The 24,020-nt window shown below is 52.0% G+C and overlaps 2 protein-coding genes across 2 annotated transcripts in view; one reads left to right on the forward strand and one right to left on the reverse strand.

Annotated features, from left to right (window-relative positions):
* The window catches only part of RCC2 (regulator of chromosome condensation 2), a 33,145-nt gene extending 20,403 nt beyond the window's left edge, over positions 1 to 12,742 (forward strand). Inside the window, exons 9-14 of the mRNA XM_011934075.1 lie at positions 2,598 to 2,764; positions 5,796 to 5,976; positions 6,339 to 6,444; positions 7,318 to 7,390; positions 9,460 to 9,537; positions 10,307 to 12,742. Coding sequence (XP_011789465.1) covers positions 2,598 to 2,764; positions 5,796 to 5,976; positions 6,339 to 6,444; positions 7,318 to 7,390; positions 9,460 to 9,537; positions 10,307 to 10,411 — 710 coding nt within the window. The 3' untranslated portion in view covers positions 10,412 to 12,742. The remainder of the gene's footprint in view (positions 1 to 2,597; positions 2,765 to 5,795; positions 5,977 to 6,338; positions 6,445 to 7,317; positions 7,391 to 9,459; positions 9,538 to 10,306) is intronic.
* A 3,340-nt stretch (positions 12,743 to 16,082) lies between these two features.
* Positions 16,083 to 24,020, reverse strand: part of PADI6 (peptidyl arginine deiminase, type VI) — a 31,417-nt gene continuing 23,479 nt past the window's right edge. Inside the window, exons 10-16 of the mRNA XM_011934052.1 lie at positions 23,602 to 23,709; positions 23,241 to 23,395; positions 22,592 to 22,748; positions 22,046 to 22,169; positions 20,580 to 20,650; positions 18,928 to 19,089; positions 16,083 to 16,570 (exon numbers count right to left, since the gene is read on the reverse strand). Of these exons, the coding sequence (XP_011789442.1) occupies positions 16,337 to 16,570; positions 18,928 to 19,089; positions 20,580 to 20,650; positions 22,046 to 22,169; positions 22,592 to 22,748; positions 23,241 to 23,395; positions 23,602 to 23,709 (1,011 nt within the window). The 3' untranslated portion in view covers positions 16,083 to 16,336. The remainder of the gene's footprint in view (positions 16,571 to 18,927; positions 19,090 to 20,579; positions 20,651 to 22,045; positions 22,170 to 22,591; positions 22,749 to 23,240; positions 23,396 to 23,601; positions 23,710 to 24,020) is intronic.

Below are 24,020 nucleotides of genomic sequence, written 5' to 3' on the forward strand. Positions count from 1 at the left end.
ACGTCTGCCTCCCAGGTTCAAGAGATTCTCCTGTCTCAGCCTCCCGAGTAGCTGGGATTACAGGTGCACACCAGCATGCCCAGCTTATTTTTTGTATTTTTTCTAGAAACAGGGTTTCACCAGGTTGGTAGGGCCGGTCTTGAACTTGATCCACCTGCCTCGGCCTCCCAAAGTGTTGGGATTACAGGCATGAGCCACTGTGCCCGGCCATGCTATTCAACTTTATTTTACAGAGCTGTCACCCCTCTAGAGGGACAGGAAAGCCCCTTTTCCATGTTTTCTGGAGTAGTTTCTGTTCTGTACTTCTGGAGAAAGCAGATGTGTACAGCTTTTTAAAGGAGGTGGAAAAAACAGTCCCCAAATGTGCCTCCTCTACTGTCTGGGGATTGTGTCTGTTCATTATCCACTGTGTCGATAGCAAATAAAGGGACTCTAATCATTTGTTGACTGCCTTGCTGAAACCTTGTCCAGAAGAGTGCAAGTGTGTAAAAATACCATTTTTGTGAGAGAAGTAGCATTCATATCCTGAAGTGCATTCTATTTGCTATGATGTCCTTAAATTCATCATATCCTAGAAGGTGGGGGAATTTCTTAGTGGGAACCCTCAGACTTTTTTTTTTTTTTTTTTGACACAATCTTTCCCCACCGCCCCCTCTGCCTCAGCCTCCCAAGTAGCTGGGACTACAGGTATGTGCCAACATGCCCGGCTAATTTTTGTATTTTTAGTAGAGACGGGGTTTCACCATGTTGGCCAGGATGGTCTAGATCTCTTGATCTCGTGATCCGCCCGCCTCAGCCTCCCAAAGTGCTGGGATTACAGGCATGAGCCACTGTGCCCAGCCAAGACCCTCAGACTTTTAAATGGACAGACATTCCACTGGAACGGATTATGTCAACAGCAGAGAACTGTTGTCATAATAGAACCTGCTTATGAGATGAGTGTTATAAAGCAACACCCTGTAAACAAGCCCAGTAATTTTACTGTGCATAGTTTAGTTGTGATTCCAGGGTACAGCTGCTCCTTGGTTACGTGGGGGATTGCTTCTAGTACCCCCTATAGATACCAAGATCTGGAGATGCTTAAGCAACTTACATAAAATGGCATCATATTTGCATGTAACCTATATCCTTAAAATCCTCTCTAGATTATTTCAGTACCTAATGTGATGTAAATGTCAGGTAAATAGTTCTACTGTATGGTCTTACTTGTATTATTTGTATTATCTTTTTTTTCTTGTTTACCGCCCCCCCCCCAGATGTTTCTGTACCACAGTTGGTTGAACCTGTGGCCATGGAGGGCTGACTATATTTAAATAGCACAGTGCTCAAAAACACACATACCAGTAAGGGCTGAGGTGCACACAACAAGCGTGCCGTGTGGAGGGGGATTAGCCAGAACCTGGGGGGCTAGTTTACAAACTGACACAACCATTTTTTTTGTTTTGTTTTTTGGAGACAGAGTCTTGCTGTGTCACCCAGGCTGGAGTGCTGTGGCCTGATCTTTGCTCACTGCAAGCTCCGCCTCCCAGCTTCAAGCGATTCTCCTGCCTCAGCCTCCTGAATAGCTGGGACTACAGGCGCCCGCCACCACGCCCGGCTAATTTTTGTATTTTTAGTAGAGACAGTTTCACCGTGTTAGCCAAGATGGTCTCAATTTCCTAACCTCGTGATCTGTCCACCTCAGCCCCCCAAAGTGCTGGGATGATAGGCATGAGCCACCGCGCCCAGCCTTGTGTTTGTTTAAGTAGAGACAGGACTTCATTGTGTTGGCCAGGCTGGTCTCGAACACCTCATTCCAGGTGATCCACCCGCCTTGGCCTCCTAACGTGCTGGAATACAGGCGTGACCCACTGTGCCCGACCAAACTGATGATCACAATGTAGGAATGGGAGCAGTTTAAAACTACAAACTACTCAGCAGCCCTGCTGCTGCGGGTGGCTGCAGGAGCATGGGTGTCTGGCGTGTTCTCAGGACTGGAGCAGCCGGTCTCCTGTTGTGTGGTGTGCTGAGCTGGGTCCTTGCAAACCAGTCCCTGGGTCAGTCGGAGTGTGGGAAGTGCCGGTTTTAGCCACCCATAACCATATGTTTAGGTTACTGGCAATTCATAAAAACAGGCCTGGGATTGTGTGTGGAGCTTTTCTGTCTATTCTTGGCCCATCAGGGGCTCCTTGTGGGCCCTCCAGTCGAGTAGAGATGTTACTTGATAGACCATTCCTTGATCAGCAGCTTCAACTTTTTTGACTGCAACCCATTGTAAGAAATAAGTTTTCTATTGCAGCCCAATCTGAACCTATAATACCTTACCTAGAATTGTTTTAACATGGTGGCATTATTATGTGTAGAGTATTCTTTGTCATTCTGTTCTATTTTTAAAAAATAACTGGTCCAAGCTCACAAAATTGATTTCACTGACCCACTCACTGTGCTGTGCCTGAGATTGGAAACGCTGCCTTTGTTGACCATCGTGTGCTGGTATATAAGGCCCAGAAGGGCCAGACTGGGGTGATGCCGGGGCTCACTACAGACTCCGTGTGGGCACAGTGACACGTCTCTTGTGCTTGTGCTGCCACTGATGACCGGCTCTGTGGTCTCTACAGGACACAACTCAGATGGGAAGTTCATCGCCCGGGCACAGCGGATAGAGTATGACTGCGAACTAGTTCCCCGGCGAGTGGCCATCTTCATTGAGAAGACGAAAGATGGACAGATTCTGCCTGTACCAAACGTGGTTGTGCGAGACGTGGCCTGTGGCGCTAACCACACGGTGAGCCTCGGCTTTTCTCACTTCCTGAGAGTCGGACGGGGATAGAGGGGTCTTTATGCTCAAGTTTCCTGACGCTTGGCTTTGGCTAGGAACTGATTCCAGGTAGAGACCTCCTTGCTTCTTCAAGAGGGCTTTGCACCCTGGCCAAAGGGTCCTTGGTCCCAGGGCAGGGTTCCCTGTCACTGGCTCTCCTATTACTTCTCCCATGATTTAAATAGACACATCTCAAACAAGTAGATGTTTTGCCGTCCTCACCTGCACCTTAAGGTAAGCACTTTCTGTTTTTGGCTTTGTCTAACATAACATCTTTTCAGGTCAATAGGGGGTGCCCCATACTGGGGATGTGAGTCGTGTTTTTTTTTTGTTTTGTTTTGTTTTTGAGACAGAGTCTTACTCTGTCACCCAGCCTCGAGTGCAGTGGCGCAAAGTCGGCTCACTGCAAGCTCCGCCTCCCGGGATCACGCCATTCTCCTGCCTCAGCCTCCCAAGTAGCTGGGACCACAGGTGCCTGCCACCACGCCCAGCTAATTTTTTGTATTTTTTTAGTAGATACGGGGTTTCACCGTGTTAGCCAGGATGGTCTTGATCTCCTGACCTCATGATCCGCCCGCCTCGGCCTCCCAAAGTGCTAGGATTACAGGTGTGAGCCACCGCACCCGGCCATGAGTTGTTTTTAATCAGTAGGTTGTTCCTTTTTTTTTTTTTTTTTTAAAAAGATGGTTTCGCTCTTGTTTCCCAAGCTGGAGCGCAATCTCGGCTCACCACAACTTCTGCCTCCCAGGTTCAAGTAGTTCTCTTGCCTCAGCTTCCCAAGTAGCTGGGATTACAGGCGTGCTCCATCACGCCCCGGCTAATTTTGTGTTTTTAGTAGAGATGGGGTTTCTCGATGTTGGTCAGGCTGGTCTCAAACTCCCGACCTCAGGTGATCCGCCTGCCTCAGCCTCCCAAAGTGCTGGGATTACAGGTGTGAGCCACCACGCCCCGCCTAGATTGTTTCTTTAAAGGTCACTTTAGATAAACCGCAGTGCAGTCTTTTGTTTGTGTATCTTTTTTGTTTGTTTTGAGACGGAGTTTCACTTTTTCACCTAGGCTGGAGTGCAGTGGCAGGATCTCGGCTCACTGCAACCGCTGCCTTCCAGTTTCAAGCGATTCTCCTGCCTCAGCCTCCTGAGTAGCTGGAATTACAGGCGCCTGCCACCATGCTTGGCTAATTTTTGTATTTTTAGTAGAGATGGGGTTTCACCATGTTGGCCAGGGTGGTCTCAAACTCCTGACCTCGTGATCCACCTGCCTCGGTGGCTCACACCTGCCTCGATTACAGGTGTGAGCCACCATGCCTGGCAGGTGTTAGAGTGTCTTTTAATTTTAATGGCCTTCCTGTGGTTCTTCAGTCTGAGAATGCCTAGGAGTCTCTGTTCTGTGCTTTGTTGAAAGAGCCTGGGCTGGGAGTCCAGAGATCACTGTTGGTCCTCCCCACTGAGTGGTCTCAGCCCACCAGCTCCTTCCCTTGGAATCTTCTTCCCGATGAAGAAGGCCCAGTGAATTGGGCTAGGACTAGAGTAGGAGATTTCAGTTTGTGCAAGTCCAAAAACTGATTTGTTTTGTCTAATGTAGTCGGGGAAATAAAATTGGCTTTTGTTTAGGGCCTTATAGGTCAAGCTTTTTAGTAAGTTGTAGATTCACATGGTTTAGACATGAAACGTGAAAGAACTGAATTGGCATGTCAGAAGATGGGAAGACAAGACTGAAGAAGATAGATCTGAAACACTTGAAGTGTCTTGAATTCATTTCATCATTGACCAGGTACAGGTTACCTCTGTGTACCTGTGGGCAAGGGGGATGTCTAAAGAATTAGAGTCCAGGCCGGGCGCAGTGGTTCATGTTTGTAATCTGAGGACTTTGGGAGACCAAGGTGGGCAGATCATTTGAGACCAGCCTGGGCAACATGGTGAGACCCCCATCTCTACCACAAAAACACAAAAATTAGCTGGGCGTGGTGGTGCACACCCAAGTCCTAGCTACTTGGGAGGCTGAGGTAGGAGATTCACTTGAGCCCAGGAGGTGGAGGTTGTGGTGAGCCGAGATTACGCCACTGCATTCCAGCCTGGGTGACAGAGCATGAGACCCTCTCAAGGGGGAAAAAAGAAATGAAAAATCTAGGAACAGGTAGACCTTTTCTCTTCTGTTCTTTCTGCAGTCGAATCTGGTTTTTTTTTTTTGAGATGGAGTCTCACTCTGTCACCCAGGCTGGAGTGCAGTGACACAGTCTCGGCTCACTGCAACGTCTGCCTCCCAGGTTCAAGAGATTCTCCTGTCTCAGCCTCCCGAGTAGCTGGGATTACAGGTGCACACCAGCATGCCCAGCTTATTTTTTGTGTCTTAGTAGAGACGGGTTTCACCATGTTGCCCAGGCTAGTCTTGAACTCCTGAGTTCAGGCAATCTACCCGCCTCGGTCTCCCAAAGTGCTGGGATTACAGGCATGAGCCACCGCACCTGGCGGAATCTCTGCTGTAATAGGAATCAGATGGTTGCCCTGCTCTCTGAAGACATAGCCCTGTTGCTTCTGACTAAGGAAAGGGTTAAGACTTGTAGCTTAAATAAATAAACAGAACAGAAAAGGATTGGAAAATGGAGTCCCTGGCAGAGAATATAGCAAACCGGGTTTATTGAATGCATGCCATTTTGCTACACTTGCTCCTGTTGCCTTCTCCCCCTCTACTGGAGGCGGGAGGTAGAGGATCTTTCTGTTGGAGGCAGGTAGAGGATATTTCTTTGGTTTTTAGAGACTGGGTTTCACCATGTTGGCCAGCCTGGTCTCGAACTCTTGACCTCAAGTGATCCACCTGCCGTGGCCTCCCAAAGTGTTGGGATATGGACGTGAGTGACCGTGCCCAGCTGGTAGGGGATCTTGGATGTTGCTGTTCCTTTGCCCTTAGCATTTGCATCAGTTTGTCTGTACAGAAACGATGACCCCTCTTGTTGCCTGTTGGAAGCCTGTTTTTTCCAACCCTGTGTTTTCTTTCCTTGCAGCTGGTCCTGGACTCCCAGAAGCGAGTCTTCTCCTGGGGCTTCGGTGGCTATGGTCGACTGGGCCACGCAGAGCAGAAGGATGAGATGGTCCCCCGCCTGGTGAAGCTGTTTGACTTCCCTGGACGTGGGGCTTCCCAGATCTATGCTGGTTACACCTGCTCCTTTGCCGTCAGTGAAGTGGGTTAGTGATTGCTGCTCCCTGGCTTATCAGTGCTCTGGTGGGGAACCGTGTAGCCATTGTCCTGTCCCTAGACCACGAACCCCAGTTCCCTTTACCTCCCATTGTTCTTTATTTTTTTGAGATAGGAGCTCATTGTGTTGTCCAGGCTGGTCTTGACCTCCTGGGCTCAAGCAGTCCTACCACCTTAGCGTCCTGAGTAGCTAGGACTGCACAGGCACACCACCATGCCCGGCTCCAGTTATCTTTTAGACAGAACACTTGTTTGCCATCCTGTCTTCTTACTCTTCACCCTGATAATGCTGAAGATGAGACTCGGCTCTCGATGTCTGGTCATGCTGGGAACATGTTTTGTCTTCCCTCAGGTGGTCTGTTTTTCTGGGGGGCCACCAACACCTCCCGTGAATCTACCATGTACCCAAAAGCAGTGCAGGACCTCTGCGGCTGGAGAATCCGGAGCCTGGCTTGTGGGTAGGTGGCAGCACCTCCTGTGGCTATGAGGTCTCTTCCTTTCTTGGGGGTGTCAGACACACCCATGGGGTGCCCTTCCCTGATGGGGCTCTGTTTCTGCTGCCTGTTGGGCTGTCCTCAGCAGGCCATGTGACACACTGAATCCTGGAGTCCGGGGGCCCAGGAGGGGAGAGGGCCCATTCGCTGCTAGAACAGATGGCTGTTCCCTGTCTTGTGGGAAGAAAGTCATTTTGAAGGTTTCTGTTCAAAGAAATACACAAGCAGAGCTTGATGTAATCCTACGTTGCAGGTTGAAACTTATACGTAGTTGGAAACATAGTAGGATGGAGTTGCTCTGAAGCTGGGAAGACGACATTGTCTTGACAGCAGTGGTTCGTGGTTCAGTTTGGGACTCCTGTTGAGTTAGAACTTCCTGCTGAGGAGCTGGATTCGTCAGCTGGCGGGTGTGGGTGGAACAGCATAAGGGGCGTGGCTTTAATCCGTTGAGGCCTCTAGCCCTGCCCAAATTACTATGCATGAAGGCTGCTCCCTCTGCAACAGGCTGTTTACTCCGTCTCGATCTGGTCTCCTCTTCCCAAAGCAACCTCCCCTGAGAGAGCCCTAGGACCTAGGGCGGGGTGCACAGCAAGGTCCCTCGCCTTTGGCCCCTAGGCCTGTCTAAGGGCTTTGTCGTTTTATTGAAACATTGAGTGGCCTGCACAGAACAATCTTTAGAGTTCAGGAGAAGCCTGTTGGCCCTGTTGTTGTGTTTGCTACTTGGACTGTGTACACCACCTGAAGAGCGGCAGCTCACACCCATGCTCTTGGAGCCGTAGCTGGGTGGGTCCAGGGCTGGGGCTGCTGGGCCTGTGGTGACAGCCTGCCTGTTCGCAGGAAGAGCAGCATCATTGTGGCCGCCGACGAGAGCACCATCAGCTGGGGCCCATCACCGACCTTTGGGGAACTGGTAAGCTGTCACCTGTGCGGGTCAGGGGAAGTGGAGCCAGTCAGGGTGGCTCTTGGCCTTTGGGTTCTCTCCACCTGTCTCCCAAAACACACAGAAGAAAGACATTTGGGATTCTCCTCCCCTTATTGTATTAAGGTCTGCAGCACAATTGAGTCCCATGAGTTTTCAAGGACAATTCTGTGCTAGTCAGATAATTCTGAGTCATCTCTGCACATTTGTAAACTCTGAAAATTGGGACTTTTCAGATCCAGTTTCCCCTTGCATTTGGTAAACCACAGTTGGGATATGGTAGGAAAGGGGCCTGTTTGTTCCCTCTCCCCTGGAGGCCTAAGTCAGTGGGAAACTCACAGTATTGGGTGATTTGGGGACATTCTTCATTTTTCCAAACTGAGTTTAAACCTGTGTTTTTGTTGTCAATACCAGTTACTTGAGCAATGAGGTTAGAACCCATGGCCCTCAATTTCACACACGTGGCCTTCCCCAAACAAATGTCTTTCATTCTTAGGTCCTGGTGCTGGGTGAGTCTTTTTTTTCTTTTTTTTTTTGAGATGGAGTTTCTCTGTCACCCAGGAGTACAGTGGCACGATCTTGGCTCACTGCAACCTCTGCCTGCCAGGTTCAATGATTCTCAGTTCTCCTGCTTCAGCCTCCTGAGTAGCTGGGACTGCAAGCGTTTGCCACCACGCCTGGCTAATTTTTGTATTTTTGGTAGAGATGGGGTTTCACCGTGTTGGCCAGGCTGGTCTCGAACTCCTGACCTTAGGTGATCCACTCACCTCGACCTACCAAAGTGATGGGATTACAGGCGTGAGCCACTGCGCCCGGCCAAGGTGGGTCTTAGAGTTTTTGTGAGGAAGACTCGCTTGGCTGTGGAGTGCATCCTGATCTGCCTGCGCTAGTCACAGTTTGGTTCTCCGCTTGATAAACTCTTAGTGGTCTTAGTTTTAGTCCCTCATTTCTTGTTAGAAATACAGTCTGCCTCCCTCTCCTGTAACCTCACGGTTGCAAGCTGACGTGGTTGTTGGAGAGGAGGGGGAAGGAAGGGCGGTCCTTGGTCCCTCGAGCTGTGGCAAGGATGGATGGTGAATGCACCTTTTTCTCGGGGTTCTGCACACCCTTGCAGTCTGGCTCAGACGCTCTGCTGGCCCGATTTGAAACATTGACAGGAAAGAGACAGAACCTGGCCCAGTTTCTACAGATTGTTCTTAGCGGAGGACGGATGTTTTCTGGGGCCTATCAGAAATAGACTTTGACCTTCTAAATATAAATTTTGAAACGAGGGGAGCAAGGGAGACTTTCTGGGGAGCTTCTCGAGGGTGAGAAGGTGGCCTGGCACCTTGGAGGGAACGTCTACTGTGTGGGAAGGCCGGGGTGGGCCCTGGCAGGAGATGAAACCAGGGACATGTGGGCAGGCCTGGGCTGGGGAGGGAGGGTCTGCCTCTCCTGCCCTGTGGGACCCTCTGTTTCAGCTGAGCCGGGGCCGTCAGCCTTTCAGTTGCCCAGCTCCACACCTTTGCACAAGACTCCCCCTTAGCTATGCCAATTTGTCCAGTTCCTTCTACCTCTGGGAGGGAAGCTGGTTCCCTGGTGCCATTGCTAATAAATAGTCTGCCTGTCATGCTTAAGCCCTTTTGTTTTGTTTTGGGTGGTGATTATTCCACTCTCCGGATGGTGGAGGCATCAAGGGCATATGGTCATCCGTGTTCTTGGTGACTTTGGTCCAGAGGGCTGCAGTTGCTGTTCTTCCTGCACTCGTGGTGTCATCTCCTGTCACCAGTGCCATACTCCCCAGAAGGGACTTGAGTGCACAGAAGTCCCACAGGCTAGAGTTGGGCACCTTGGTCTTCCCTAGGTTAAGCACTAGTCGCCTGCTGGCAGCAGCTTTCGTGGATAAACTTAGATGATTCCACCTGGCCCTTGTGTGCAAGGGTGGCCGGGCTTGGTCACGGGCCAATGGGCATCATCACTGGCTTCTGGTTAGTGGGGGCTGGGAAACGTTGCCGTGATTCCCCACTTGTGGACTGAGCCACACGGATTCCCGATTGCAAACATCTTGTTTGCTTCGCCAGGGCTATGGGGACCACAAGCCCAAGTCTTCCACTGCAGCCCAGGAGGTGAAGACTCTGGATGGCATTTTCTCAGAGCAGGTAAGCGGGGGTGGCTGTGCCAGCTCGGGGACGTGTCCATACCCAGTGATACGTCACTCCTCACGCTTTTGATCGCCGCAGTCTGTTTGGGTTGTCTTGTTTAACAACTCCTCAGCTGGCTTTCCTGGTGCCTCACGCTAAGGTTTGCTGAGGGGTAACAGTCATCTGCAGAAGAGAGTGCAGAGGGTCGCTGGCCAGGCTGGGTGGCTGTCCTCACCCTTGATGACAGGTGCCACCAACTGGCTGCAGCAGATCACTCTCGGGCGAGCACATCGCTCGCGTCTCCATCACACCCAGGACTCAGATTCGCTGGGCTGGAGGCAGGTCCGCAGGTCCATGGAGCAGAGGCTGTGTGGCTACAGGAGTCAGATGGCGGAGTGAGGCCCCTGTGGCTCAGCCAGGCTGTCAGCCCTGTCTGCCAAGACACAGAGAGGGGTCGTGCACCTCACTCAGGCAGGATCGTGGGCCAGAGAGGAGAATGGAAGTGGAGCTGGAGCCATGTCCCCACCTGTCCCTGCTGACGAGAGGTGGCCCAGTGGGCTTCCTTCCAGCTGGGTCTCAGGGCAGCCTGGAAGGCTCTGATTGGCAGAGTGTTGGTGACAGTCACATGGAAACTAGCTATCTTGGGCAGAGGGGCTTTTTGCGGTTTTCAAGGGCACCCTGTTTTTCTCCATGCTGACCCGCTTTGGCAGCCCAGTTTCCAGAGTCTCCTCAACGCGTTCATTAGCCCAGGCGCTGCAGGCACACCCAATGCTGATTTGTCCCCCAGGTCGCCATGGGCTACTCACACTCCTTGGTGATAGCAAGAGACGAAAGTGAGACTGAGAAAGAGAAGATCAAGAAACTGCCAGAATACAACCCCCGAACCCTCTGATGCTCCCAGAGACTCTCCGACTCCACACCTCTCGCGGCAGCTGTCATTTCCATGTGCACTGGGACGGGAAGTCAAACGAGGAATTTAAAAAGGCAAAAGTTGACCGAAGGTGCATTTTTGTTTAGTCTCCCTGAGGTTCCGTTTTATAAATGATCCAACGTTAACTACCTTTTTTCTGTATGCTTTCCAAAGTCCCTTTTCCCCTTCATGTCGAATTAAAACACTTGCTCATAGTTGACTTACCATTCCTACAAAAGAGGCAGAAACTTTGAGCAATCCAGGTTTTTTTTTTTTTTTTTAAGTTTTTTCTTTCTTCCTCTCCTGAATACACTCCCCAAAACACCCCTTTCCAGTTATAATTAGCATCGTGATCCAAGCGGATGCTACATGGAAAAGGAATCGCCATTTACCCGGAAAAAAATGTCCCTTACAGGAACCGGCAGCAGCTAGGCAAAGTCGCCGGCCCGCCTCCATCCCAAATCACGCTCGCGTGCTTCAGAAGCATCCGGGTCACTCCTTTCCCGCTTTTTCTTGCAGATCGGCCTAGGCCGGTGTTGATTCTGTTTCTCCCCTTGGCTGCCTGTACGCCCACAGCCTTCTGGCTGCGACATTAGAGAATCAGCCGTGTCCCCCCTGGTGGGGGATTGGGGATCTGTGTTTAGCCATTTATATCTACGTTAGCTGTTAAAGAAGTCCAAATGAAAATCAGGTGATTGTGGAACCATGGGGACTTGCGGGTGGGGCAGAGGTGGGAACATTTGTATCAGTTGAGTTAGCTTCGTGGCTCCCTGTGGAGCCAGGGCTGAGCCTTGTCACGTGCACTCGCCAATTAGAGATGGATCAGCCAGCAGTCAAGTGCATTCTCCAGTCCTTGCAAGAAGGATCAGCCCTTTCTGTACCAGCCTCGATCGCCTTGTGCTTTGGTCTCCTTTTCTCCCCTGCCTGGATCCTGCCTCACGCGGGCCGCCCTGTTGCTGAGACTCGGGGTACCGTTCTGCTGACCCAGCTCCCTTTAGTCACGTTTGCTTGGCTCTGGTACCAAATAGTTGGGATTACCGAAGAGTCCCCTTCCTCGCGTGTCAGCACGGATGCTGTGACTGCCACCTGCGTCCCCGTCAAGTGCCCGTGCCCGAGCTCGCTGCTGTGTGCACTGCGCTGAGTGAGTTATGAGGTGCCTTTCCCGGAACCCTCCTCTCGCCTGGACCCAAGAGAGGCGACAGCTGCGGCTGGGGCTCTTGGTTTCCAGAGGGTCTGGACTGGTTTGGGTGCTTTAAAATAGATATTTAGTTCAGTGGTGCTTATGGGGGAGATGGGACTAGAACTTAAATGTGAGACTTGGGTGGATGGGAAAGTTAAATATTGGTCTCTTCAAGTTTTTTTTTTTTCTCTTTTGCTATGTTACCGCTTGTCACCGTCTCCATGTTAAAATGCCAAAAATGATCTAGTTGTTGCTTTTTTCCCTATTTTCCACCCTAGTCGCTCCTTACCGTGACTCCTGCCCTTGGAGGGCACGTAGCAGTGTCTGTCCCGCCAGTCCCAAGGCCCTGTGGGAGGAGACTGGCCTGCATCTCTCTAAGACTTAGTCTGACGCCACGCGCATCTCTTGTTCTGTGTTCAATCAGTAGTCCAGGGGAGAAGCTTCTGCCACTTCAGAGCTTTGCTAAACTAACCTAATTTGTCCAAATCACCCCAGAACCACCATCTCTGACTCAAGCTTCCATGCGACAGCCTGATCCGTTTCCCTGGACAGGTCTCTTTCCTGGAACGCAGCCCAGGCACCTGTGCTCCTGGCACCTTTGAGGTCTCTCCTTTGAGTCGTGGCCACCGAGAGGGTTGAGGACGCAGCACCCGAGGTCCCAGCCTTTGCAGGAGCCGCCCTGGGCGGAGCTGGACTTAGATCTTCGGTGGCCTCATATAAAGCCGGCAGCCAGCCTGTTCTAGAACCCTAGCCCAGGGACTGGAGCAGGAAAGGACCTTCGAAGCGAAGACTGCCTTGTCCCGCACTTCTGGCTTCGATGGAAAAATGGGCTTCCTAATGGGTTAAATCCTTTAAAATAAGGAGTTGGGGGGGAAGGGTGTCGTGCACTCCTAGAGAAAGGTACACAGTTGCCCGGCTGGGAACGTGCTTGGCGCTGACCCTGCGGGCATCTGACTGGTCTTCCAGCTCAGGAAAAAGAATTTGAAAGAGGCTTAGCGTGAAGGGGAATCAAAGAGGAGGTTGTGATTTGGTTGAAGGTGCCTGGTTTAGTGCTGTAATTGTCTTATTATTTTTTTTATATATATATTTCTTGGAGTAAACATTTTAAATAAACGACATCATTGTCTACTGTCCTGGCTTTTTTGCATTTCTTTTTCAGTTGGAATGGAGCTCTGTTAATTTCTTAACTCCTTGTATGTGTACCTCCTAAGCCCTGGCACCCACAGCAGGTGGTGTCAGGGGAGCTTCCAGGTTTAAACCACTCTGGTTAAAGTGAGTGGATCCCCCAACTCCACCCCAAATGCTAGGGGAGAGGGACCGTGTCAGTTCCTCAGTTGTCCAATTCAGAAGAGGAGTTCTTCCCATTTTCACGGGGGCTTTGAGAGGGAAAAATAAGTCATGGGAGGCATTCAGAACAGTGACTGCGTGTGCTATGTGCCTAGCAATACGCATGTGCACCCAGTCCCCAGACTTCAGCAGGGGGTCTTGCGGTCAGGCCCCGGCTGTGACTTCAGGCCAGTGCTGCTCCTTGCAGGCAGTGTGGCCTACTGCCCACCAGAGGGCACCAGGAGGCTGGTCGTCACTTCTCCCGGGCTGGCAGGCATACATTCGCCTTGACGCTGCTGCTGAGTCTGTATCGGACAGACTCCTAGACAAGACCCTTGCACAGGACACTGGCTCCCTGCAGCCACAGAGATACCTGGGATCCCTGGAACCTCAAGTGCTGGCCACCCTGTGTGTACTGGCTGAATAGTGTCCAGACCAGCCCCTCCTGGCAGGCATTGGCCGAGTTTGGGAGAGGAGGAAACTGTCTCCCGTGGCCTATTAGCTGCAGAAGCAGCATGTGCACTGTTGCAGGACAGTCCAAATGTAAAACACAGTGTTTTCCCCATCTCCCACTTTGGCAGTTTGGAGCTTCCCATCAGATGCTCCTGCCGTGGAAGAGCCCCTGTGGGCAGGGAAGCCACTGCTGGTGGCAGTGTCCCAGCTGACGCACTGGCTGTCATGTATTGGGCACGTGCTGCAAATTCAGTGTTGTGTGTCTCGCCCCTGACTCCTGCAGTCTTGTTGATTGTTTTTTTTGAGACAGAGTTTTGCTCTTTCGCCCAGGCTGGAATACGGTGGCGTAATCTCGGCTCACTGCAACCTCTACCTCCCGGGTTCAAGTGATTCTGCCTCAGCCTCGTGAGTAGCTGGGATTACGGGTGCCCACCACACTCCTGGCAAATTTTTGTATTTTTAGTAGAGACGGGGTTTCACCATGTTGGCCAGGCTGGTCTCGACCTCCTGACCTCGTGATCCTCCCACCTTGGCCTCCCAAACTGCTGGGATTACAGGCGTGAGCCACTGCGCCTGGCCTTGTATTTTTGAGGCGGAGCCTTGCTCTGTCGCCCAGGCTAGAGTGCAGTGGTGTGATCTCTGCTCACTGCAACTTCTGCCTCCTGGGTTCAAGCAATTCTGCCTGTGGCTGGAGGATGGGAGAAGCCTCCTGAAGTCAGGGGCAGAGAAGGCAGGCTCCCCACAGGCGGCTCTGGAGTTGGTTTTTTAAGATGTCCCCCAGGCCGGAGTGCAGTGTCACAGTCTTGGCTCCCCGCAACCTCCCCCTCCTGGGTTCAAGTAATTCTCCTGCCTCAGCCTCGTGATTAGCTAGGATTACAGGCGCACGCCACCACACCCAGTTAATTTTTTTAGTAAAGGTGGGGTTTCGCCATATTGACCAGACTGGTCTCGAACTCTTGAACTCAGGTGATTCCCCCCCCCGGCCCCCCCAGCCTTCCGGAGTGCTAGGATTACAGGCGTGAGCCACCGCGCCTGACCTTTGGCTCTGGGGTTTTCTCCCTCCTGCTGCTGTCCGGCCCCGTCAAGCCAGCAGCCTTGCTGGCCAATGTCCTCCACTCAGAGGCTCCTTAGGCTCCCAGGGAACAGCAGAAAGGGCTGGAAGGATGGCAAATGGGGAAGGGGACTTGCCTGTTCCTACCCAGTCCTGCTTTGCCCCAAACACCTGCCCCAGCCCCACATTGAAGGGCGGGGACCTGTGGGAGGGTCACATGGGATGGCCACGCTGGAGGGACTCAGCATCCAGCTTAGCTGGTGTTAACACCAGACGGTAGCAGTGGAGCCCACTTTCCAGACTGGGAGGACTCAGCAGGCAGGGATGCAGGGAGGGGAGAAGGGGAGACAGGAACAGCCCCTTAAACACTTTGGAAGGGAAATGGGGGATGCTCCTTCTAAGCATTCCAGGCACTGAAGCAGCCTGGAGGGGACAGGACTCCGTGCCTTTAAAGAACTAAAAGAGTGGCCTATTGCAGGTTAGGAGGCACATGGGAGGGCTGGAATCTCCAAAACCCTTGGCTGCCCTCACACTGGGTCCCCAGCACTGCCCCCCACCCCGCCACCACCCGCCTCTCCTGGCATTTCCTGTGATTTTTTTGTTTTTTGAGACGAAGTCTCACTTTGTTGCCCAGGCTGGAGTGCAGTGGCATGATCTTGGAGCCTCCGCCTCCTGGGTTCAAGTGATTCTCCCAACTCAGCCTTTCAAGTAGCTGGGATTACAGGTGCATGCCACAACGCCCTACTAATTTTTGCATTTTTAGTAGAGACGGAGTTTCCCCCATGTTGGTTGTTGGCCAGGCTGACCTTGAACTCCTGGCCTCAAGTGATCCATCTGCCTCAGCCTCCCAAAGTGCTGGGATTACAGGCGTGAGCCACCACGCCTGGCCCTCTGTCTGCTATGCAGGCAATGGAGGCTTTTGTACTTCTAAAGAGATGTATTCCCCCAGCCTCCAGCAATGAGAGGTGCCATGTGTCTTTCTAGGGCTTTATGTAAATAACTCCAGTCTTCAGAACAACCTTGAGATAGGCACAACTCTTACCCACTTGCGCTGGTGAGGAAACTGAAGCACAGAGCCCACTTAGCTTGTTTTCTCACCTTTGACCAGTCCAGGGAGCATTTCCTCTCCTTCCCTACAGCAGTAGTGCAAGCATGGTGCCAAATGACCACCGACCTTTGCAAGGGGATACAGTGGGGAGGGATGGGGACTGGGGCCTTTTGGAGCACATCTTTGTCTAGAGGGTGTGGCCAGTGAATCTTCAGCCTCAGGCCCAGTGTGGTCAGTTCTAAAGACTTGGCAGCAGGAACCGGAAATCCAGACTTTGAGTAAATTGTCAGTGCCTAACCTAGAAACGTTTATAGTGGCCCTCAACCTTCCTCCAGCCTGGGCCCTGGACTCTAGACCCAGCTTGTCCCAGTTGCTTAAACCAGAGCAGCATTTGGATAATCTAAGTCCATTTGAATAAGTCCAACCACTTCCTGCCATAGACATAATTTAGAGATGAGGGGAAGGACAGCAACTCATGCAGCCAAGTCTCTTTCCCCCCACACAAGAAGGCCAGCACGGCCATAGGCATCTCAGCTCAGCCTTGTCCTCAGCTGGCACACATCCCCTCCCCAAATGAGGAGGTCACCGCCAAGATGCATTCATGCCCACCAGCACTTTATTGGCTATTTAGTAAATGCCATTTGGCTGAACACTTTTCCATCTTTTCCCCACAGGGGTTCAAGCTGGCAGCATTTGCCATCCTACTGGGTCTGAGGGTGAGGGTGGATAGGAAAGAAAGGGTTGTGTTGCCTGGACTCTCCAGCCTCTAGTGGGCAAGGAATCGTGCTGCTGCATGGTGACAGTGGGCCATCCATGCGGGGGCAGAGCTGGCAGCTCCAGGGCCCGGGTCTAAGGTACCATCTTCCACCATTTGAAGGCAAAGGGCACCCGGCGGACGTTGGCACAGGCACAGATGTCTCCGACCTCCGTCAGGTAACAGTCAAAGTCATTGATGAAGGTGCACTTGAAACCCAGGGGCTCCAGCAAGCGGCAAATCTTTTCCTCCAGGCAGCAGGTCCCCTTGATTTGGGGCCCAAAAGGCTTGGGGATCCCCAGGTTCTTGCCCATCACAATCATCCGCAGCTGTCAGAAAGAAAAGGTGAGGCCTGGACAGGGATCAGAGGCCTGAAAGCCAGCCCCCCACCTGCCTCTCTGTGGTCAGGCCAGACCAGGCGTAGCAGGCAGGCAGCTGCCTCCTCCAGGTCAGTGAAACCCAGCTCGCTTCTGCTTAGCCCTCCAATGGCTGTTTCTTAACAGCAGGACAAAATCCTGCCTGGCCAAGGTCTGGGATTGTCAACTTCTCCAGTTTCTATGTTTTGATTATTCTGGCCTCTTATGGTCTGGATGCAACACATGGCTGCTGCCTCCGCTGGAACGCTCTCCCCACCCCTGCTTTGTCAGTTGACTGCTGCACATCTTTCATATCTCAACTCCTTCTCAAAGCAGCTTCTTGCCACTACTCACCCCTACCGGACCACACTGAGCTGATCAAGTTAGAAGACACCCATGGCATGCAGGGCCCGTGTCCCTAGGACCCAGGGAAGAGGTCAGCAAGTGTTTCGAGAATTGGGGCACTCAAATGCCTCCGTTCATTTTAAATACCTATATGATGGGTCACTTGTTACATGAGAAAGTTCAGATGTGAGCCACAGTTGGCATAGGCTTGGTGAAGCCAGGACCTCTTGTACTCACAACCCCACTCTTGATTATGACTTCTGGTTTAGAATAATTAGGAACAGAATTTTTAAAAACAAAAATAAACAGTTTTGCTCTTGTTGCCCAGGCTAGAGTGCAGTGGCATGATCTCAGCTCACTGCAGCCTCCGCTGGAAGGTTCAAGCGATTCTCCTGCCTCAGTCTCCTGAGTAGCTGGGATTACAGGCATGAGCCACCATACCTGGCTAATTTTGTATTTTTAGTAGAGGCGGAGTTTCTCCATGTTAGTCAGGCTGGTCTCGAACTCCTGACCTCAGGTGATCCTCCCACCTGGGCCTCCCAAAGTGCTGGGATTACAGGTGTGAGCCACCACACCCGGCCCCAGAATTATTTTTTTTGGTTTGGTTTATCAGACAAAGTCTCGGTTTGTTGCCCAGGTTGGAGTGCAGTGGCTCATTGCAGCCTCCACCTCCTGGGCTCAAGAAATTGTCCTGCCTCAGTCTCCTGAGTGGCTGAGACTACAGGCATGGGCCACCACACCCAGCTGTTTTTTTTTTTTTTTGGTTTTTTTTTGGCGGGGGAGGACGCAGTGGAGACAGTCTTGCTCTGTTGCCCAGGCTGGAGTCCAGTGGTGCAATCTTGGCTCACTGCAACCTCTGCCTCCTGGATTCAAGGGATCCTCCTGCCTCAGTTTCTGATTAGCTGGGATTATAGGCATGCACTCCCACACCCAGCTAATGTTTTGTATTTTTCCTAGAGATGGGGTTTCAACCATGTCGGTCAGGCTGGTCTTGAACTCCAGACTTCAAAAGTGATCTGCCCTCCTCAGCCTCCCAAAGTGCTGAGATTACAGGCATGAGTCACTACACCCTGGCCCCAGCTAATCTCTTTTTTTTTTTTTTTTTAAATGCAGGGTCTTACTATGTTGCCCTAGCTGGTCTCTGACTCCTGAGTTCAAGTGATCTGCCCAACTCAGCATCCCAGTGTGCTGGAACTACAGGTGAACCACCATGACCAGCCAAGGTGAACAGAACGTTATTTTTGAGACAGAGTTTCGTTCTTTTTGCCCAGGCTGGAGTGCAATGGCATGATTTAGGTTCACTGCAACTCCCATCTCCCTGGTTCAAGCAATTCTCCTGTCTCAGCCTCCCAAGTAGCTGGGATTACAGCATGTGCTACCACACCCAGCTAATTTTGTATTTTTAGTAGAGACAGGGTTTCTCCATGTTGGTTAGGCTGGTCTCGAACTCCCGACCTCAGGTGGTCCACCTGCCTCAGCCTCCCAAAGTGTTGGGATTATAGGCGTGAGCCACCGCACCCGGCCTAGAACATTATTTTAAGTGCTGATATACCTCCATGTCTCGGACACGGCTGCTCTGGACCCTGGGATAGTGGACAGGAAGACCTACCCTGAGGTAGCTTGCCCAAGGCCTCACTGCTGTCAGATGCACGGCAACCTCAACTCTGAGTTACATAGCACCCCATCTGAAGTGGGCCTCACAGGTTTATCCTTTTAGACTAGGGGTGCAGCTCACTGAGGCTCCTAAAGCTCCTGGCCCATAGTAACTGCCTGGGGAACCCTCCAAGCCTTCAGGCCCAGTATACCTGCTCTCTGGGAGGGGCGTCCCTAACCGAGATGGGGGAGAAGGGGTCTCCTGCCCATTTCCTCATAGGCACCGTTATCTGCTGTCCCTCCCCCATCTCTGCAGTCCAGCACAGTGAGGCGGCAGCCAGTGTTGCCTGGATGGACCCTCCCCCACCCAGGGATGCCCAGTCGTCCCTCACCAGGTCAGGGAAGTATGGCCTCGCGAAGGGCCTCTTGGGCTGCTGGTCAGAGGGGATGTTAGTCAGCTTCTCCAAGCAGAACAGCTGAGGAATCTCAATGATGTCCTGTTCCACCAGGCCCAGCTCTGTCTTCAGGATGTCACGGTTCAAGTGAATGCACTTCTGTGGAGTGGGAGGGGCCAGGAGAGCTCATCAGGAATTAAACCAGTTTCCTTCCATACTGAAGGTAGGCCATGGCCTGACACCACTGCCATCCCCATCACTCCCTGTGCGCCAGGAGCCTCACACATCACACCAACCTTCCTAAGTGGGCAGTTCCCTTCTCACCTGGGGAAGTGGGGGCTCAGGAAAGGCCTAGTCTTTAGTCCAGGATCCCACAGCTAGACAGCGTCGGGCACTTCCCAACCCAAACCAGCTGAGCCCAATACCCGAGCATCTCCCTAGGTCTTGAAATAGGCTTCAGACACCCAGTACACCTGTCTCCCTAGGTCTTGAAATAAGCTTCAGACACAACCCAACATACCCTAAGCTGTCGCCAGGGGCTGGGAGAGGCTGTCTCAGCCCCATGCCTGGCTGGCACCCACCTTGCTATGCCAGAAGGGCTGTTCTTGCGAAACAGGGCACCCATGCACTGTGCATGACATAGAACATTCCTTAGGAACATTCCTGGGAATGGTAAGGACCCAGTGAGCAAAGCAGTTTTGCTGACCATGCAACCTCAGCCGAGAAATTACCCTTCTCTGGGCCTAAGCTTCTCCTTCTAGAAGTTGGGAAGACTCTGCTTCTCACAGCCGATGATTCACTTCTAAGATCTCTGAAGGTTGGTGACCCTGAACACCATTCTCAGGACCGCTGTGACAGGCCACTTCATCCAGAAAGCATTGAGTAGGCCCTTGTTTGAGTCTGATACTCAGCTTCTCAGAAGTGAGGAGCTGGCCTCTTCAAGGAGGCTGCTGAGCTATGTCATTTTCCAGCAAATGGACCCTAGGCAGCTTGAGTAGCATAATGAGCAACACAGAAACTTGGGAGTTCAGACTCAACCCCCTACATGATTGTCTTGGGCTAGTGATTTTACTCTGTGCCTCCCTCTCCTCATATGTAAGAGGTGTTTTACTTTATAGGGCTATCTGCAGGGCTTGTAGTGAGATGTCCTGCACAAGGCTTGGGCCATCGTTGGTTCTCAGCTAGGAACCTGGATAAATCAGGGCTTTCCCAGCTTGGGGGAAAAGACCCAGCTGCATAGTCATGGCAAGGAATGAAGATCCTTGACAGTATCTTCAAGCAGTATCTGTCAACTGTTCTGACATGCCATGGCGCTCCTCTCTGCCCCTGTCCCACCCTGGGTCCTCAGCCATCTGACACCATAGAAAGCTGTGTTACCACTCCCAGCCCTCTTCCAAGCATAAAGGTACATGGTGCTGTGTCTGGCTCCACAGACCTAACTCCTTACTTCTCTAGTCTCCCTCTACACTGGCATGTATATGGCAAGCTCTAGCCCCAGACCTGGGCCTCTATCAAGACCTGGAAAGAAAGGGTGGCAGGCAGCTGCACCCCCAACCCTTCACCCCTCAGGAGGGGTGGGTGGGAACCTTCCTGCAGGACCTGCAGCACCAGCCCTTTCTTGGGGACGGCCCCCCTCGCGCTGGCCCTACCTCCACGTATTCATTCTGCTTCTTCAGGCTTTCATCAGCCAGAAGTTGGTCGATGGTTTTGGCTTCCCTTCCTGTAGGAAGAAGCGGTCAGGGAATGGCAGCACTGCCCAGAGCTGGGCACACTCAGGTAAGGCCCAGCCACCCGGGTGTTTTCCTGAGCCAGTGACCGTGGCGAGAGGAGAGGACTGGCCTATCTCCAGGGACCACACCCTTAGGTCTGATATCTTCCTTCTGGGGACTGACCAGGGTCTACACCAGAAAGTCCAGGCAGGACTTACTGCCACTGGCCCCACTCTGTCCCCAGCATGAGGGAATAGCCTGTGCCAGGCTGAGGGATACAGCCTGGAGCTTGTTAGGATGACTTCGGCCCCTACTCCCCTTATGCCAATACAACCTGGCACCTTCTGCCTGTGGCCTTCATCAGGTTACATTACTTTTATTCCTCAGTGGCCTCATCTTTGGGACAAGAATGCCCAATTCATTTGCCAACTCTGAGGTGACAGTCTTTGTCATGTGGTTCATGTTCAGCAGATGTCACCTTCCATCGTGCTTCTATGACCAGGAGTTCCCGGGCCCCACCCCAAAGGCTGAGTATCCAGGAGGTCTGGAGCAGGGTGGAAATCCTGTATTTCTAACAAGCTCCCAGGTGCACCGGGCCCTCAGATCATACTTTGGGTATTGAGGGTCTAAGAAAAACCTAATACCCCCCAAAGCCCCTTTCTGGGTTCATACAGCCTTTATTATTTTTTGAGACGGAGTCTTGCTCTGTGGCCCAGGCTGAAGTGCAATGGCATGATCTCAGCTCACTGGAACTTTCACCTCCCAGGTCAAAGCAATTCCCCTGCCTCAGCCTCCCGAATAACTGAGATTACAGGCATGCACCACCATGCCCTGTTAATTTTCACATTTTTAGTAGAGACAGACTTTCATCATGTTGGCCAGGCTGATCTGGAACTTCTGGCCTCAGGTGATCTGCCCGCCTTGGCCTCCCAAAGTGCTGTGGTTACAGGTGTGAGCCACCATGCCCAGCCCACTCCCACAGCTTTTAGATCAGAAGTACAGTGGCACCAGCCACACCACCTCTGCTTGTCCACCTGTGTGTTTCCTTAATGTAACCAGGAGACCCACAAAGTCCCAATCCCTAAGTACTTAATCCAACGTGCCCTGAGTAAATCCAGGCACTAGCGTTGTTAATACCCGTTTTTCCCCGACTTGGGGCCACCTAAGTGAGTCTCCTTCAAAGACATCCTAAAAGCCTCTAGGCCATCCCGGAACATCTGGTCTACTTGTGTTGTCGCAGTACCACTAGAGTAGCCCAGAAACATGACATTCTAATACAATTCCAACAGCTTTTGTGCTTCCCTGGCATCCTTTCTGCCAAGTGTGACAGAATGGCTATGTAGAAAGGGCCCCTGGAAAAAGGAGGAGGACCCCAGTTCTGTTCTGTGGAAAGGGAGTTCCCTTACCATTAGACAAGAGCTGATCTGCTCTAAGCTCGTCAAACAGAAGAGCATCGCCATAGCCTTCCTTCTGTTTCTCTCGGAACAGTTTATAGCAGGCGCTGGGACTGGCCAGGAGCAGCTGGAAGCCCTGGGAAACAGAGCTTGGGTCAGAAGCCAGCTTTCTCCACTGGACATGATGGCTTATACCTGTAATCCCAGCACTCTGGAGGCCGAGGCAGGCAGATCACCTGAGGTCAGGAGTTCGAGACCAGCCTGGCCAACATGGTGAAATCCCATTTCTACTAAAAATACAAGAGTTAGCCAGGTGTGGTGGCATGTGCCTGTAATCCCAGCTACTCAGGAGACTGAGGCACGAGAATAACCTGGGGTGGAGGTTGCAGTGAGTGGAGATGGTGCCACTGCACTCCAGCCTGGGTGACAGAGCGAGACTCAAAAAACAAAAACAAAAACCGAGAAAAAGCCAGCTTTTTCTCCAGAATCTTCCAAGAGTCCCCAACAGAAGGCTTGGGGACATGGTCAGATGTCCCTTCTGCAGACCCCAATACAGACCTTTTTGCCCTCATTCTTGTCATCTGTGGGGATGAAGCACATGAACTCATCCACGTGGCCCGACATTAGCCAATCCGAGTAGAGCTCCACTGGCGCTTGGACCTGCTGGGCATAGAGGAAGTCTCGGAGGGTCTTACTCATGGCCCGGCCCTCTGCGCTAGAAGGAAGATGGAAAGAACAGCTTTTGAGCCAGTGTGGCCCAGACTGGTCACCTGTCACTTGGTGTCATGCTGCCTCCAGGGAGCTGGCCTCTGTGACCGTTGTGTGAAAGAGGCCGGTCCACAGAGGATGAATTGGTTATGAGTCCCTTACTCTGACCCCACTCAGAACAGAGCCTAGTGTTCTAGATAGGCAAGCCCAGACACAAGTATCATTTTAGATTTATGGCCACCAAGAAATCCAGCCACATATCTCTTGGAAATGACATCCTGGTGGACCAAATTCCACTTGTTTCAGTTTAAACCCTGGAATCAAAGAATAAACAGTTTATTCTAATCTTTAGTGTCCACATGAATCAAAAGCTCAAATGTCCTTCTAAGAAATGTTCTACAGTGCGTGACTGGCCGAGGTGCTACGGGAAGCAGGCGGGGCCAGGGGAACGACCATGGTCCCTTCTTTTCACCTGAAGGCATCTGGCCCGGTGGCTCACCTGGGGTAAAAGCTGCTGCCAATGAGGACTCTGCCCAGGGGGTACTCTTTCTCTTGGACCTTTACAGGTGGGGACACCATCAGGTTCCCAATGGAATCCATGCTGGCCACTTTATGGTCCTCAGTGTCCTGGATCATGTAGCCAATACCAGGGCTCTGGGGAGAGACCCAGCAGGGAAGGGGTGTTAGTAGGGGATGGCTTTGGGCCCCAGTGTTATCCCTAATCTCAGGTAGACTTCCACATCCCCTCCCCACAGAGGCCACCTGGGTCCTCTCCCTCACTCGGTGCCCCATCATTTCTAGGCAGGCCCCAGGCCTGAGAGATTGGACTGAGCTCAGATTAGCCAAACCAAGTTCCACACCAATGAATATTTCATGGGGAACTCATCAAGATCGGTGGCCTGAGGCGTGTCGAGGATCAAGGATGTTGTCTTGTGGGGAGCCTGGGTGTAGCAGAAGGCCATCTCATCCTGGAATGGAGAGGAAGACAGATCGTTTGCCAGTCACACATCTCCCTGGGCCCCATTTAGGGAAAAGGTACGGTAAGAACCCCCTTCCTTCCTGCCAACTCATGCTCAACCCTCAACACCCAGCTCAGATATTGCCCTTTCTTGAAGGCGCTCTGATCCCTCTCCCCCCTACTCTTCAAGTTTAAGACTTTAACATCCATGGCCAGGCACACTGGCTCATGCCTGTAATCCCAGCACTTTGGGAGGCCAAGGTGTGTGGATCACTTGAGCCTAGGAATTCAAGACCAGCCTGGGCAACATGGTGAGACCCC

Source organism: Colobus angolensis, unplaced genomic scaffold, assembly GCF_000951035.1.
Source record: "Colobus angolensis palliatus isolate OR3802 unplaced genomic scaffold, Cang.pa_1.0 Scaffold130, whole genome shotgun sequence".
NCBI lineage: Eukaryota > Metazoa > Chordata > Mammalia > Primates > Cercopithecidae > Colobus > Colobus angolensis.